Here is an 18652-nt window from a genome sequence, read left to right as displayed (position 1 = left end):
GTCTTAGCCTGTAGTCATTATAAGTAGTTTTATATAAAAACAATAGAGATCTGTGAAATGTCCATACTGAGATAGCTAAGTAAACGTGTGTTTGTGTGTGTGTGTGTGTGTGTGTGTGTGTGTGTGTGTGTGTGTCTGTGTAGTTTGAAGACATGTTTTCAATTGTTTGCAGCACAGTTTGCTTCCAGTAGAAAGTGTGTTTTGCTGCTATTGGCATCCAGTAGAGAGTGTATATTATATATATGTGTGTGTGTGTGTGTGTGTGTTCATTGTCAGCTCCACAGTGAAACATTACAATGTTCGTGGTGGGAGGCAGAGTGCATTGTGGGTCGCAGGAGGACTCTTGTATGTCTTCAAAAAGATTTCTAAGAACATTTGAGCCGTAAAACAGCACATGCTGATGCCGCCCAAGGGCCAAACATATAAACCTGCGACGCGTCACTTGTGCAGCACAGGCAGATAATGTCTTACTAGTGTTCATCATCGATTAGTCATCAGCCCCTATAGAGCAGGACATTACATTTGAGTCATAATGCTTGAAGGACACGTCCAGAACATCTCTACTGCACAGATACACTAGCTGTTATTAGTGACAGACGAACAGTTACGTATAGTGTTTTTATTCTGATCTTAAAAGCACTCCTCTTACAGTATCAGTGTATTCTGTGATTCAAGTTTTTATTCTTAAAGTGGCAAATAGTTTTTTCTTATTATAATCATAAATGTTACTAAATTTTATTAGATTTCTGAAGAAACAAGACAAAAAATCATCTCATTTTGCTTCTCAAGTAATTTAGCTTTTTCCAGTAATTTGTAAAAGAACGTTTTACTGCAGTTTTTCCACGACTGGTGAAGAGCTTTTGACTTCTGGACAAAAATTGGTAAATGTATTTTGGTTTAACAACTGAGTAATCGTGTAATGAATGCAATAACGGTAACACTTTACAGTAAGGTTGTATTTGTTACTATTAGTATATGCATTAGGAATCATAAACTAGCAATAAATAATATAAATTTAACAGTCATTACTTATCTTAGTTTATGTTAATTTATCAAAACACTTTTGTTCACCGTTAGTTCGTGTTTGTTCATATGCATTTACTAATGATAAAAACCTTTAATTTGAAAAAAAAAAAAAAAAAAGGTACAAATTTACTATAAGGTTTCATTCGTTAATATTAGTTAATGCGATAAGTATCATGAAGGGCCAAATTACTCAAAATTAAATTATTAAAAAAATATTAAAATAAGTACATAGTGAATTAATTAAATGCATTTGTAAATCATTAAATAAATATTTAAATAATTAAATGCATTGTTAAATCATTAAATATATAGTACATTAATTAAATGCATTGTTAAATTGTTAAACATTTAAATAAATAATTAAATGCATTGTTAAATCATTAAATAAATATTGAAATAATTAATTACATAGTGAATTAATTAAATGCATTGTTAAATCATTAAATAAATAATTAAATAAATAGTGAATTAATTAAATGCATTGTTAAATCATTAAATAAATCATTAAATAAATAATTAAATACATAGTGAATTAATTAAATGCATTGTTAAATCATTAAATAAATCATTAAATAATTAAATACATAGTGAATTAATTAAATGCATTGTTAAATCATTAAATAAATATTTAAATCAATAATTAAGTACAAAGTGAATTAATTAAATGCGTCATTAAATAATGAAATATTTAAATCTTTAAATATATCATTAAATGCATATTGAATTAATTAAATATATCAATAAATATTTAAATAATTAAATACATAGTGAATGAATTAAATGCATAATTAAATCGGTACATAAAATCTCCCATGTATTTTAGTTTAGCACTTGCTTTGGATCAATTTCATTTAAACAATAGTTTTCTGCCTCCATTTTCATTTAAGAGCTTGCTTTGGGATCTTTTTCATTTTAAGCAAGAGAATTACTGACAGGCCAATCAAAGCAGGTGGGTGTAATCTGCACTCCTTTGAGATTTTCTCATTGGCTCATAATATCAGCAGTCCAAAGTCGAGAGTGTGAAATGTGCAAAGTTTGATAAAGAGTGAAGAAGAAACAGACGCTGTCATTGGCTATGTTTACATGCACCCTCAAAATGCGATTAAGGCAATACTGCGATTAAACTGTTGCTCATGTAAACAGAATATTGTGATATTGCGATTATGCTAATAATCAGAGTAACGATAATCGCAGTAAGATATGTGGAGTACTCCTATTTTAATTGCTTTATACTGGCATGTAAACGCTTTAATCACATTTCTTCCAGTCTGACCAAAATGCGCCTCTGCCAGTGCTGCAGACGGATGATGTTCCACAAAAACATCACAAAACAAAAGCTGCACTTACTTATCGGCTTCATGTGAAACGGCAGTTTCTTGCACTGTTTTCCAGCAGTGGTGTTCCCCGACTGAAGAATCTACAGCCCCACTGCAAAAGAAAACATATTTTCCCGAGTTGTGAATGTCCGTTTGCAGTCTTAATTGAATGTTGGTGAGATAAAAAGACTGTATACCAAAAAAAAAAGAAAAAAAAATGGCAAGTGCATCTTTCACACCAGTTTGTCCTCGCGGGCGGAGCACAACAACATCCGGAATGTGTATTCTGATTCAAACAAGTCACTCTTATGAACCGATTCTTTTTAGTGAATCAAAAGAGACAGCGCATCCAGTGTAATCCCACAAAGAAATGATTCTTATGAACCAATTCTTTTTAGTGAATCAAAAGAGACAGTGCATCCAGTGTAATCCGACAAAGAATGACTCTTATGAACCAGTTCTTTTTAGTGAATCAAAAGAGACAGCACATCCAGTGTAATCCGACAAACAAATGACTCTTATGAACCGATTATTTTTAGTGAATCAAAAGAGACAGCACATCCAGTGTAATCCGACAAACAAATGACTCTTATGAACCGATTCTTTTTAGTGAATCAAAAGAGACAGCGCATCCAGTGTAATCCGACAAAGAAATGACTCTTATGAACCGATTCTTTTTAGTGAATCAATAGAGACAGCGCATCCAGTGTAATCCGACAAAGAAATGACTCTTATGAACCGATTCTTTTTAGTGAATCAAAAGAGACAGCGCATCCAGTGTAATCCGACAAACAAATGACTCTTATGAACCGATTCTTTTTAGTGAATCAAAAGAGACAGCGCATCCAGTGTAATCCGACAAACAAATGACTCTTATGAACCGATTCTTTTTAGTGAATCAACAGAGACAGCGCATCCAGTGTAATCCGACAAACAAATGACTCTTATGAACCGATTCTTTTTAGTGAATCAACAGAGACAGCGCATCCAGTGTAATCCGACAAAGAAATGACTCTTATGAACCGATTCTTTTTAGTGAATCAAAAGAGACAGCGCATCCAGTGTAATCCGACAAAGAAATGACTCTTATGAACCAGTTCTTTTTAGTGAATCAAAAGAGACAGCGCATCCAGTGTAATCCGACAAACAAATGACTCTTATGAACCGATTCTTTTTAGTGAATCAAAAGAGACAGCGCATCCAGTGTAATCCGACAAAGAAATGACTCTTATGAACCAGTTCTTTTTAGTGAATCAAAAGAGACAGCACATCCAGTGTAATCCGACAAAGAAATGATTTATGAACCGATTCTTTTTAGTGAATCAAAAGAGACAGCACATCCAGTGTAATCCGACAAACAAATGACTCTTATGAACCGATTCTTTTTAGTGAATCAAAAGAGACAGCACATCCAGTGTAATCCGACAAACAAATGACTCTTATGAACCGATTCTTTTTAGTGAATCAAAAGAGACAGCGCATCCAGTGTAATCCGACAAAGAAATGACTTTTATGAACCAGTTCTTTTTAGTGAATCAAAAGAGACAGCGCATCCAGTGTAATCCGACAAACAAATGACTCTTATGAACCGATTCTTTTTAGTGAATCAAAAGAGACAGCGCATCCAGTGTAATCCGACAAACAAATGACTCTTATGAACCGATTCTTTTTAGTGACTCAAAAGAGACAGCGCATCCAGTGTAATCCGACAAAGAAATGACTTTTATGAACCAGTTCTTTTTAGTGAATCAAAAGAGACAGCGCATCCAGTGTAATCCGACAAACAAATGACTCTTATGAACCGATTCTTTTTAGTGAATCAAAAGAGACAGCGCATCCAGTGTAATCCGACAAAGAATGACTCTTATGAACCGATTCTTTTTAGTGACTCAAAAGAGACAGCGCATCCAGTGTAATCCGACAAAGAAATGACTCTTATGAACCAGTTCTTTTTAGTGAATCAAAAGAGACAGCGCATCCAGTGTAATCCGACAAACAAATGACTCTTATGAACCGATTCTTTTTAGTGAATCAAAAGAGACAGCGCATCCAGTGTAATCCGACAAAGAATGACTCTTATGAACCGATTCTTTTTAGTGACTCAAAAGAGACAGCGCATCCAGTGTAATCCGACAAACAAATGACTCTTATGAACCGATTCTTTTTAGTGAATCAAAAGAGACAGCGCATCCAGTGTAATCCGACAAAGAAATGACTTATGAACCGATTCTTTTTAGTGAATCAAAAGAGACAGCGCATCCAGTGTAATCCGACAAACAAATGACTCTTATGAACCGATTCTTTTTAGTGAATCAAAAGAGACAGCGCATCCAGTGTAATCCGACAAAGAATGACTCTTATGAACCGATTCTTTTTAGTGACTCAAAAGAGACAGCGCATCCAGTGTAATCCGACAAAGAAATGACTCTTATGAACCAGTTCTCTTTAGTGAATCAAAAGAGACAGCACATCCAGTGTAATCCGACAAACAAATGACTTATGAACCGATTCTTTTTAGTGAAACAAAACAGACATAGCAGCCAGTTTAATCTGACAAACAAATGACTCTTATGAACTGATTATTTTTAGTGAAACAAAACACATAGCAGCCAGTGTAATCCGACAAACAAATGACAATGAACAAATTTATGAACCGATTCTTTTTAGTGAATCAAAAGAGACAGCGCATCCAGTGTTGTCCGACAAACAAATGACTCTTATGAACCGATTATTTTTAGTGAAACAAAACAGACATAGCAGCCAGTGAAATCTGACAAACAAATGACTCTTATGAACCAATGATTTTTAGTGAATCAAAACGGACAGCGCCAGTGTCGTCGAAAATGACTCCTACGGTGGTGGCCAAAAATATTGGCACCCTTGGTAAATATGAGCAAAGTAGGCTGTGAAAAATATGTCTTTATTGTTTATCCTTTTGATCTTTAATTTCAAAATATTCACAAAAATATATCCTCTAAAGGATATTAAACAATTGCAAACACAACACAAGTTTTATCAAACAACAAATATTTTTGTCAAATAAATGTGTAGCACAATTATTGGCACCCCTAGAAATTCTTATGAGTAAAATATATCTGAAGTATATTCCCATTCATATTTTAAATATGTTAGTGCACCTGGGTGACTAGGAACATGAAATTGTTCAGCCATGACTTCCTGTTTCACAGGGGTATATATATGAGGTAATACACAGGCCAAATTTCCTTAATCATCAATCACAATGGGTTAGACTAAAGAATATAGTTCTGATGTGCGGCAAAAGATCGTTGAGCTTCACAAAATGGAAAATAGCTAAAGCATTGAAAATACCCATTTCCACCATCAGGGCAATAATTAAGAAGTTCAAATCAACTGGAGATTTTACGAATCGACCTGGAAAAGGATGTGTGTCTATATTGTCTCCACTCACAGTGAGAAAGAAGGTTCAAGTGGCCAAAGAATCTCCAAGGATCACAGCTGGAGAATTGCAGTAATCAGTTGGGTCTTGGGGTCAGAAAGTCTCCTAAACTACAATCAGACATCACCTACATCATCACAAGTTGTTTGGGAGGGTTTCAAGAAAATGCCTCTACTCAAGTGTCTTCAGTCTGTCAGACACTACTGGAACTTCAAATGCGACCGGGTTCTGTGGTCAGATAAAACAAAAATTCACCAGAGATGGGTTTAGCACACACAGAGATGAAGAAATACCCAATGCCCACGGTTAAATGTGGTGCTTGATCTTTAATGTTGTGGGGCTGTTTTTATGCCAGAGGTCCTGGATCTTGTTTGTATACATGGCATCATGGACTCTATCATATACCAACAGATACTAATGGGGCTTTTCCACTGCACGATACAGCTCGACTCGACTCTGCTTGCTTTTTGGGGGTTTTCCACTGTGGATCGTACCTGGTACCTGATACTTTTTTTAGTACCACCTCGGTCGAGGTTCCAAGCGAGCCGAGCTTATACTAAATGTGACATCAAAACCCTGCAGATCACTGATTGGTCAGAGAGAATCGTCACTACCAGCGTCACTGGATCTGCAATATGGGACATCAGTCCGCTAGTTTTAAAGTTAGCGACAGCAATATAATTTGTTCACGCGACTTTTGAATTGTAAAAAGAAATGGCTTTGCGCAAAACCATGCCGTGATCAATAAACGAGGTGCAGATGTTCCTCTAATTAGCGATGAACGAAACGACGCAAAACGAAAAAGTCTTTCAGGAAGTGTCTCAGCTGTTAGCCGCACACGACTACCACCGGACCTACCAACAGTGTAGGGAAAAGTTAAAAAAAACTTAAAAGTGACTATAGAACCATCAAGGACCACAACAGCCGGAGTGGTGCAAACAGAAGAAAGTGGAAGTGGTTCGACCAAATGGACGCTATCTATGGCAATAGACCGGCAAGCAATGGGAGGGAGAGTGCCCTGGACTCGGCGTTGTTGGAGTCCACGATGGAGGATGGTACATTTTGTTACGGTAACTCTATATTCTGTTTGAAAGCTTCACTTTATTTAGTTGACCAGCTACTGGAAAGCTTGCTTCTAAAACAACCAGGCCGATCTAACTGTTACACTTGTGTAAAATCACCATGCAACAACTGCTTTATGCAGCACAATGAGCTAGTAGCTAACAGCTAGCGGTCATGTTATTGTTTATGGTCAGTAATGTTTGTGTCACGTTTAAGATGATGTCACGCAGTAGAGGCGGCGCAACTATGACGATCAGCCTATAATCCCACCCACGTTTAGGCAGCACTAAACTGCGGTGGAAAAGCAAGCTCAGAAAAGTAAAGCGAGCAGAGTCGAGTCAAACCGTAACGTGCAGTGGAAAAGTGCCATAAATCAAAACCTGGCTGCCTCTGCCAGAAAGCTTAAAATGGGCTGTGGTTGGATCTTCCAGCAGGACAATGATCCAAAACGAACATCAAAATCAACACTGACCATAAAATCAAGGTTCTGCCATGGCCATCCCAGTCCCCTGACCTGAACCCCATAGAAACCTGTGGGGTGAACTGAAGAGGAGAGTCCACCAGCATGGACCTCTGAATTTGAAAGATCTGGAGAGATTCTGTATGGAGGAATGTTCTCAGATCCCTTGCCATGTGTTCTCCAACCTCATTATGCATTATAAGAGAAGACTCAGAGCTGTTATCTTGGGATATCAAAGGGAGGTTGCACAAAGTATTGAATAAAAGGGTGCACATATATTTGACAAAAGTATTCGTTGTTTGATTAAACTTGTGTTGTATTTGCAGTTGTTTGATATCCATTAGAGTATATATTTTTGTGAATATTTTGAACATAGCCATTGTCAATGTTTTGGTTAGCAACTTCATCTGCAAGAGTCAACAAGAAATCTGTGATTGAACCAAGCCCAGCCATAGATGCATTGTGAGAAAAGCGTGCCGAAACTAACCAGAAAGTCCAAAGAAATCGATTTTAAAGTGACACCCACTGTCGTTGAGTGACATGCCGATAACCATAACCCTGAAAATGAAAAAACACGAAGCTCATGCATAAATGTAAAATTAACCCTAAAAAGAAAATGGACGCAAGTAGTGCTAAAATGAAATACAAATTAAGTCATCTTTAACAAAGTAAAAAAAAATGTAATATTGTAAGTTTTATTAATTTAATTTTGTTAAAAATTACAGAATTTTATTTGATGGAATTTTGTTATGAAAGTAAAAATTCGTACATCTAAAAAATAGCTAAATATTTTTTTTTATGTGCATTAACCAAGATTATCAAGTGCTATAAAAGTAATGTTTGTTGTTGGTTCATGTTGGTAACTAATATTATGGCACAAATGCTGTCGATTGAGCTTAACTTGTATTGAACCCGGAATATTCCTTTAACGAATGCAACCTTATTGTAAAGTCTTACCACAATAATATAAGCAGAGGATGTCAGTATTTGTCTTGTTGTAACAAGGTTTGTTTCCTGTCAGAAACGAGAGAAGAGGAAACACGAGAAGATCTTGAGTGAAGAGCTTTACCCCGCCATCACCAACCTCAACCAGTTCCTCCCGCCGGAGCACGCCATCGAGTATATCGCCTGGGACATGGCCCGATACACCAAGAGGTGTGTGTGAGACGCTGTTGACCAATGATTTAGACATATCTCTGCTTTTATATTGTTCATACATAGATATTCAGCCTCATTCTTACAGTATCTACCAGTATCTTGGACCCTACACTCACCACACACACACACACACATGTATACTGTATATATAAATGAGAGTTTGTGTGCACACATCTCATTCATTTTAATTATGTAACAGGAAGTTGAGTCCTTTTCCTTCATGAGCTGAAGATTTCTTTGTCTGTTTGCAATTTATTGGGTCTCTCTTTTCTCTGCAGTAAACTGTGTAACGTGTTGGATCGTCTCAGTATGATTGCTGAGAGTGTGGTGAAGCGGACAGGTTTCTTTGTTAATCGACCCGACTTTTACTGCCATACGTTACGACCTGATGAAAGGTAAACACACAGAAATGCTCAAGTCTGGGGCTGAATGAGACTTTTACAACAAAAGATGTTTGTTTGTTTAATGTGAAAGGCAGAATCTGTTTCCACAAGGCCAAAAAGTCCAGGAATTATATGTGAATTGCAGGAAACACAAGTTGAGCTTGATCAACAGCATTTGTGACATAATCCCCCCCCCCGATTACGGAGTGAATGGGGCCAATTTTTGGAGGGTTTAAACACAGAAGCTTATAATTTTATAAAAGCGCTTGCATTAATTTGTCTGTTAAAATATTTTTATTATTTGAGCTGTAGAGTCATTTAAATCGTCGTTTTTGGGTTTACGGCATTACGTCGTCATGGCAACGAAGTTGTAAAAGTAGATAGCTTTACACAGATGCGGTTATTAAGTGATTTTATCACACTTAAATGATGTTAACACACATATTGTTTATGTCTTGTGTCTATACTCTTTTTTTGTATAATTTTTTTATTTTTTTATCCCCTTTTCTCCCAATTCAGAATGCCCAATTCCCACTACTTAGTAGGTCCTCGTGGTGGAGCGGTTACTCGCCTCAATCTGGGTGGCGGAGGACAAGTCTCAGTTGCCTCCGCTTCTGAGACCGCCAATCCGCGCATCTTATCACGTGACTCGTTGTGCATGACACCGCGGAGACTCACAGCATGTGGAGGCTCATGCTACTCTCTGCGATCCACGCACAATTTACCACACGCCCCATTGAGAGCGAGAACCACTAATCATGACCACGAGGAGGTTACCCCATGTGACTCTACCCTCCCTAGCAACCGGGCCAATTTGGTTGCTTAGGAGACCTGGCTGGTGTCACTCAGCACACCCTGGATTCGAACTCACGACTCCAGGGGTGATAGTCTGCATCAGTACTCGCTGAGCTACCCAGGCGAAACAGTGAGTATTTTAACGTTTACAGATTGACCCCATTGACTTCCATTGTAAGTGTCTCACTGGAACACAGATTTTTGCTTTTTTTAAATTTTTTTAGAATTCATTTGTGGTAATCAATATTTTGCCACAAATGCTGATGATTGAGCTTCAGTTGTATTGAACCGGAATATTCCTTTAAGGTGGCTTCTTAATGTTTTCAATAAATGTAACACACAACTGTAACTCAACCTCATACTTTCACATGCAAATGAGTTCTGTAGCAAATCATTTGCAGTAAATGTTCACCAAATGTTTGCCAGAATGCTTGACTTTTGTAAGGGACAAAAGATGACGAAAAGTTTTAGTGGCTAATTGTCTGTTGTTGCCAAAGGTTTGCTGCAAATCTGCCAAAAATTTGCCACAGTGGTTTGCGAGAATATGTTTTGTAAAGGGTAAAGAAACTGAAAGGTTTGGCAGTTTTGGAAGTAAAAATCCCATTCATTTTCTACATAAGGGGAATTCATTTTTAACGATAACTTATAAATGTTTAAAGACAGACCTACCATGAGCTCTGAGGATGTTAATCGATGGTATCTGCTTCTGTTCAAGCCATCAGTCCACATTATTTCAACTTATAGCAGAATTCCTCATGAAGAACTACACTACCCATAATCCTCAAGAGGGATCCACCAATCAGAGAATCACGGTGGACAAAGCGCGCTAAAAGAGCTCTGCAGTGATCAAGTCGCTCTCCCTACACTTCCAAACTATTTACATATATTTGCATATATCTAAATATTTTACAATAAACTCAAAATATGTTTCTATACTTGTAATCAACAACTTTAAATCAGTAGTTTTATATTTTTCCATCATTTTTAATTCGATTATGCCATTGGCAATGCTTCAAGGGATTGTAGTCCATTTCCTCATTAAAGACGTTAAGTACACAGTCTTGTATCTTTGTCTTTTTGTCTGATTTTCAAATACTTTTTAGCTTCAAATCAAAGTTTGTAATGTTGTGATTCACCTCGGAGCTGGAGGTTTGATTCATGGTGCACAACTCTTTTATGAAGGATTTTATGACATCACTGTGGAAAACAAATAATGGTAAAAATACTTCCAGAACCAAGACGGCTGAAAAAAGCATGTGAAGATTGGACCCCTTATTTAAAAAACGAGGTCTTAAAGATGCTCATGAAACTCTCCTCACAGGTGGGGAGATCTGGGAGGGATGGTCACGCCAAAGGGCAGGTTGCAGGTATGTTAATCACAATATATGTGTAAATGGACACTTGTGACATGTGGGAACTATATGGATGAAATTTAAAAATAAAGCATGACTAATTGTGTGTTATTTTAATCAACAGACTGGTGTTTTGAGGACAAACTGTGTGGACTGTTTGGATCGCACGAACACCGCTCAGTTCATGGTGGGCAAATGTGCACTGGCCTATCAGCTCTACGCACTTGGATTGATTGACAAACCAAAACTTCAGTTTGATACAGACTGCGTCAGGTAACCACATCACTAAAACAGCATTATGACCTGTTCTGGATGCTGATTGTTCAAAACAGCGTCTCAGTTGTGCTAAAATACACAATGGACTGCAGTAACAGCTGAACCAAGGAAATACGATGTATTTCCGCGGTTTAGATGTCAGAATTAGATCTTGATTTTATAAATTTGCTGTATACATTTTTTTTTAATGAAAATATGTCCAAATCAGATTTTTTTCACTTGCATGTGACAGATCGGTTCATTGGATGCCATTGAATCCGACATTTTCAAATCTGATCTGGAAATTAATCAGATACGTATCTTCATTTTTTTCCCCAATGTGCCTTCAGTGTGAACATCCAGGTCAGATTTAATGTGATTTTTACATCAATCTAATGCAACATTCATCATTTGCGTGCTTGATTTACTCCATTAATAGGGCTGTTGTGATTTGGAACATTGAAATGCGAGTCATGTCTTAACAAATTCAGTTCCTTTTTAAGGAAAGAAAATAAAATTGCCACATAAATTAAGATATTTTTAACTTGCGCAGTGTGTGCTGTAAGCAGTGACAAAGTCTCGTGAACACAAGCTCTGTTGCTTCGATCCGTTCAGCCGCCCTCCACCTTTCTCCCATGGAAAATACAGAACGGGGCTACCGAGGAATCTTGTAAAGCCAGAAAGGAGGGACGAGGGTGGGGGGGCCTGGGTAGCTGAGCGAGTATTGATGCTGACTATCACCCCTGGAGTCACGTGTTCAAATCCAGGGTGTGCTGATTGACTCCAGCCAGGTCTCCTAAGCAACCAAATTGGCCCAGTTGCTAGGGAGGGTAGAGTCACATGGGGTAACCTCCTCGTGGTCGTGATTAGTGGTTCTCACTCTCAATGGGGCGTGTGGTGAGTTGTGTGTGGATTGCGGAGAGTAGCATGATACTCCACATGCTGTGGGTCTCCGCGGTGTCATGCACAACGAGTCACGTGATAAGATGCGCGGATTGACGGTCTCAGAAGCGGAGGCAACTGAGACTTGTCCTCCACCACCTGGACTGAGGTGAGTAACCGTGCCACCACGAGGACCTACTAAGTAGTGGGAATTGGGCATTCCACATTGGGAGAAAAGGGGATACATTTATTTTTATTTTTTTGTGGTAATCAGCATTATGCCACAAATGCTGTCGATTGATTTTAACTTGTATTGAACCCGGAATATTCCTTTAAATTCCACAATACGACAGCAAATGACTGCAAAATACTACAGTAACATCAAGAAGTCTTTCTCCATCACTTGCTGATATATTATTTGATAAACTGTGTAAAAAAACCCACTAATTATAATTTTAATTCTAATTAAATTACAGTAACTACTAGAGGACGACCGGTAGTGGATTTTGCCAATACCGACAACAGCGCCATCCACAGTGTAAAATAAAAACTGTAATTATCAGCATTTTTGCTGATGACCAATAGTTCCAAAAAGCAACTTTTGGCACTGATGTATCGTCTTCCCCTAGTAACTATGCATATTATTATTTTTTTTATTATAAATTTTTTTTCTCCCCAATTTGGAATGCCCAATTCCCAATGCGCTCTAAGTCCTCGTGGTGGTGTCGCCTCAATCCGGGTGCTGGAGGACGAATCTCAGTTGCCTCCACATCTGAGACCGTCAATCCGCGCATCTTATCACGTGACTTGTTGAGCGCGTTACCGCGGAGACATAGCGCGTGTGGAGGCTTCACACTATTCTCCGCGGCATCCACGCACAACTCACCACGCACCCCACCGAGAGCGAGAACCACTTTATAGCGACCATGAGGAGGTTACCCCATGCGACTCTACCCTCCCTAGCAACCGGGCCAATTTGCTTGCTTAGGAGACCTGGCTGGAGTCATTCAGCACGCCCTGGATTCAAACTTGCGACTCTAGGCGTGGTAACCAGTCTTTACTTGCTGAGCTACCCAGGCCCCAACTATGCATATTATTTGATTATTTGATATTATATGAAAATCAGATTTGGGTCACATTCAGCTGCGGTGTGAATGTAGCCACTGTGGTACATTTTTGTAAGTGAGAATACAGTTGAAATTGTACAACTGACTGTATTTGTGTGTGTGTATTTGTGTAGATTATTTGAAGAGTTGTATGAAGACCACGGCGACACACTGTCTTTACAGTACGGAGGTTCTCAGCTGGTGCACAGAGTGAAGACATACCGGAAGATCGCGCCCTGGACTCAACACTCCAAAGACATCATGCAAACTCTCTCCCGTTACTATAGCAACGCCTTCTCAGGTAACCAACTAAACACTTCTTTACTTAAAAAGCACTGTGGCAGTACAGTGATGGTATCAGATGGTGATACCGTGGTATTAAAAGAGATCTGTATTCACATACAGTGGTATTTATGTGGTATTTTAAGGCTCTTTGAAAAGTAGCAATGTATTTTCTTTGGTATATTTGTCAAAAACACATTGTATAACCATGGTGCATGGCTAAAACAACATGGTTTTGCTAAGTCAGTGTCCAAAATCATGGTTTTACCATTGTACTATTTGTTATGTTTTTTTCCCCTTGGGTGAAACACACAAAACCTGTCAAGAATATGTCCCGAATCATATTTCGCACAAATTCAATACAAAGAAATAAGAAATTACATTTTGAAAATGACACCTACTTTTAGGACTATTAATATTTGTTGCATTGTGACATTATTTTCATGCACATTTTCTGCTTTAACTCTCATTATGGGAAAAAACGAATTCTTTTGTTGTAATGTAAAAAAAAAAAATTATGATATATATTTTTTAAATTGTCAAGTATTTATGTAATATGGTAGTATTTGTTGTACTGCCTTTATTTTATGCAGATTTAATTAGAAAAAAAAATAGTATTACAATAATTTGTTACGTCTATTATTGTGAATCATCTGTTACGTTCTTTTTGCATGCTTTGAAGAGTTTGAAGAAAATTATACATCATTTGTCCACACAACCCTCTACAGAAATGTGCATATTACATAATATTACATTAATGTTTCACATTTTATAAGTTAATGAGTGTTGTGAAAGAGAGAGAGAGAGAGAGAGAGAGAGAGACATGTGTTTACTTAATGTCCACCCACATTCTCTCATTCTGTCGTTCATTAATTATTCATGTCTGCCTTTGTGCTGATGGGTCGCTTTGTGTGAATTATGATTATTGCATTCATGCACCGTAGAAACGGTCAGTCGTGATGATCTTGCATGCTGTCTGCCATGTGCACAGCCAAATCTGTCATGTTTACAGTAAAAAAAAATTTTTTTAATTGCTTAAAATTAATTTATTAACAGTATTCTTGTCTTGTTTTCTAGTTCATTTAGATATTAAAGAGCACCTATTATGGTTTTTCAAATATGACCTTTCGTGTAGTGTGTTATATAGCTGTTTGTGAATGTAAAAAAACTTGCACGACAAATGGAGTTATTGACTCCCAAAAGAAAGAACCGATTCTGAACACCTGAAACGAGTCGTTAGTAATTCCAGACTTACTTCCTGTACTAACCTACGTAATTTGGGCTGTGTCTCATTTCGAAGGCTGCGTGCTAGGTAGGACGCGTCCTTTGAAGGCTGCAGTATACCGAGCGTCCTCCTTTAAGCCTCGTTTAAACGAGACGGGCTTCGTAGGACAAACAAAAACGGAACGTAACATGGTTGCTATGACAGCACGCCACACTTTAACAAGCGTGAGCGCTTTGAGTGAGAATGGAACAAAGTCCCTTTAGAAGGGAATGTATGAGGTACATTTTAGGAGAGTTATAATGATGTATAATGATTTTACAGGTGTACTTTTAGTCTAATACTTTATTTTAATTATATATTAATATAATTATACGTATTAAATACTCTGCATACATCTACTGAAGTACTTCAACTTGGGAATTAACATTCCTTTCGTTTGAACAACATATTTACGGGCAAATTTGCGGTTTTTTTTTCTTTTTTTTTTTAGACATTTCTGTTGAAGCAAAGAATTGTGGGTTGTGAGTCCCCATGAAGGATACACCTCATGCATCCTCCGAATTCCCGCAAAAGAAGGTTGCATTCGAAGGCTGCATTCGAAGTGTCCTACTCGCTTTTCTGAAACAAGACAGTCCAACCTCCGGAGGACGCAGCCTTCCAAACGAGACACAGCCTCGGTAACAAAAAACCCCGCCTCTGGTCTTCATTGGCTGCTCGCGAACAGCTTTGGCCCGCCCTCAAACACTACACTAAGCGGTAGACCAATCACAACAGACTGGGACATCTGACCAATCAGAGCAGAGTATGCTCTCTGAAAGGAGGAGTTTAGAATGAATCCTTTAGAACGGATCATTGAACGAGTCGTTTTTGACACTGGGGAAAAAAGGTAATGCTGCAATTTAAATTATGAGCAAAATAAAGTGTTTTTTGACCTTGGATGCTTGTAAATCTATTGGATGAGACCTTTAAAACAAAATCAGGCACATTTAAAAACCATAATAGGTGCTCTTTAAGATATTATATATATATATATATACACAGTACTGTGCAAAAGTTTTAGGCACTTGTGAAAAATGTTGCATAGTGAGGATGTCTTCAAAAATAATGGCATAAGTAGTTTTCGTTCATCAGTTAACATCATACAAAGTCCAGTAAACATAAAAAACCCAAATCAATATTCGGTGTGACCACCTTTGCATTTAAAACAGCACCAGTTCTCCTAAGATACACCTGGACACAGTTTTTCTTGGTTGTTGGCAGATAGGATGTTCCAAGCTTCTTGGAGAATTTGCCACAGTTCTTCTATCTATTTCGGCTGTCTCAATTGCTTCTGTCTCTTTATGTAATCTCAGACTGACTCGATGTTCAGTGGGGGGGCTCTGTGGGGGGCCATGATATCTGTTGCAGGGCTCCCTGTTCTTCTATCTATTTAGGCTGTCTCAATTGCTTCTGTCTCTTTATGTAATCTCAGACTGACACGATGTTCAGTGGGGGCTCTGTGGGGGCAATGCCATCTCTTGCAGGGCTCCCTGTTCTTCTATCTATTTAGTCTGTCTCAATTGCTTCTGTCTCTTTATGTAATCTCAGACTGACACAATGTTCAGTGGGGGCTCTGTGGGGGCCATGACATCTGTTGCAGGGCTCCCTGTTCTTCTATCTATTTTGTCTGTCTCAATTGCTTCTGTCTCTTTATGTAATCTCAGACTGACTCGATGTTCAGTGGGGGCTCTGTGGGGGCAGTGCCATCTGTTGCAGGGCTCCCTGTTCTTCTATCTATTTAGGCTGTCTCAATTGCTTCTGTCTCTTCATGTAATCTCAGACTGACATGATGTTCAGTGAGGGGCTCTGTGGGGGCAATGCCATCTGTTGCAGGGCTCCCTGTTCTTCTATCTATTTAGGCTGTCTCAATTGCTTCTGTCTCTTTATGTAATCTCAGACTGACACGATGTTCATGGGGGCTCTGTGGGGGCAGTGCCTTCTGTTGCAGGGCTCCCTGTTCTTCTATTCTATTCTTTTTGCAAAAGGAATATTTGGAAATCTACAGTTTATATTTCCAATTGACACACTAAAGCTGAAGATATAAATAACCATCTTAAGACAAATGCTTTTGTGTGCCTAAAACTTTTGCACAGTACTGTATGTATGTATGTATGTATGTGTGTGTGTGTGTGTGTGTGTGTGTGTGTGTGTGTGTGTGTGTGTGTGTGTGTGTGTGTGTGTGTGTGTGTGTGTGTGTGTGTATATATATATATATATATATAAAAGTTTTTTTTTTTTTTCAGAGAATATATGTTGAATTAAGTGTATTTTTCTTTTAGTTTCTTACAGGCAAATTTTTTTTGTTGCAGGCTTAAACTTCCAGAATTGTACGGTTTTTGTAAAAATTTATGATTTATGCCTTAAAACAAGAAAAAAAGTATTTTGCCTAGAATTATATGATAACCTGCATTAGTTAACATAAACTAAAAATGAACAATGCTTTTACAGCTCTTATCAATCTTGGTTAATTTTAATTTCAAAATATACTGAAACAATTTTTAAAGTAAAATCTGTATATGTTAACAGTGGTTAATGCATTAAATAACACACTCAAAAATATATTTTAGCCTATTTTGTAAATTTACGTATTTTTAAATTTCAAAACAAAATTCCATCCGTTTGAATTGTGTAATGTTTAACTAAATCAAATTAAATAAAACGTAAAATATTTAAGTTTTTAAATTTGATTATATTAAAGATGACTAAATTCGATTTAATGAAATTTTGGGTCACACCTTATATTACATTTAAGTAAGTACTAACATTTAAATACATACAAGACTAATGTATTTACTGTGTAACTACATGTTGTTCTGCTGAATTCCCACATTTGCTGCTACTGAGTTTAGAGTTAGGTTTTGGGGTTAGGGTTGGGTTAGAGGTACAGTTAACAGTGTAACTACAAATGTAATTAAATGCAAGTACTTTAAATGTAATTGCAATGCAACAACATGTATGTACATAATAAGTACATAGTATCAGATGGTTAAGTACATAGTAGTTAAGGCCAGCTAATATAAAGTGGGTGCTTTTTTAAGTGCATGAACTAAAAATGAATGCTTGTAATTGTATAAATTAGCATTATCCAAGACTTAAAAAGGCTGTAAAAGATAACTAATGCATTATTTAATGTTAAAACATAGAACCTTATTGTAAAGTGTTAGAAATTAACTTAATTCAAGATGTTCTCTGAAAACGAGCCTTATTGTCATACAGAATTTAGCCTCTGTATTAAATATATCCAATTTTAAGGATGTTTTTACTGGAAAACACAACAAAAATACCAGTTAAGTAAAGGATTTGTTGAGGCGTGCACTCCTCTTTAGAACAGTGTTTCCCATACACTTTGGTCTAAGTTTTCACAGATAATTGTTATTTGTTGCAAATGATCATTATAACAACGTTATGGTTTTAGGGTATGAGTGAAATCTAATCTAACTGAGAAAACTGTAGTAATTGTCGTTTGTCTTATTGGCAAAGGTGCCACATTACAATCAAGTGTTGTAATTATATCGTCCCCACATGTACAATTTGACCGCTAGCTCTAGTGCCTGTTTTGCGTAAACCGGTGGTGACGTTGGATTGGAGAATCTGGGGACTGTTTATTGGTGTACGGATGTTTATTTTCAAATTGGCACTGACACAAGACTTTCCAAACTCGCTGCAAGCTACTAACAAAAAGTACTACGTGATATTTACTTTTACAAGAGCAGTATTTATCTAGCACAAAAACAAGGATCTTAATTAGGGTGGCAGCATTAAAGGGATAGTTCACCCTAAAATGAAAATTCTGTCATCATTTACTCACCCTCATGATGTTCCAAACCGGTATTACTTACGTTCTTCTGTGGAACACAAAAGGAGATTAGAATTTTTAGGTAGAATGTTAGCTT

General features: G+C 37.4%; 1 protein-coding gene across 1 annotated transcript in view; it reads left to right on the top strand.

The window, feature by feature from the left end:
- fig4a (FIG4 phosphoinositide 5-phosphatase a) overlaps nucleotides 1-18652 on the top strand; it is a 105734-nt gene that overhangs the window by 34209 nt on the left and 52873 nt on the right. The window contains exons 12-16 of the mRNA XM_051655566.1: nucleotides 8304-8437; nucleotides 8719-8835; nucleotides 10940-10985; nucleotides 11095-11243; nucleotides 13348-13514. Coding sequence (XP_051511526.1) covers nucleotides 8304-8437; nucleotides 8719-8835; nucleotides 10940-10985; nucleotides 11095-11243; nucleotides 13348-13514 — 613 coding nt within the window. The remainder of the gene's footprint in view (nucleotides 1-8303; nucleotides 8438-8718; nucleotides 8836-10939; nucleotides 10986-11094; nucleotides 11244-13347; nucleotides 13515-18652) is intronic.

This window comes from Myxocyprinus asiaticus, chromosome 25 (assembly GCF_019703515.2).
Source record: "Myxocyprinus asiaticus isolate MX2 ecotype Aquarium Trade chromosome 25, UBuf_Myxa_2, whole genome shotgun sequence".
Taxonomy (NCBI): Eukaryota; Metazoa; Chordata; class Actinopteri; order Cypriniformes; family Catostomidae; genus Myxocyprinus; species Myxocyprinus asiaticus.
This window is presented reverse-complemented; position numbering and strand designations above follow the sequence as displayed.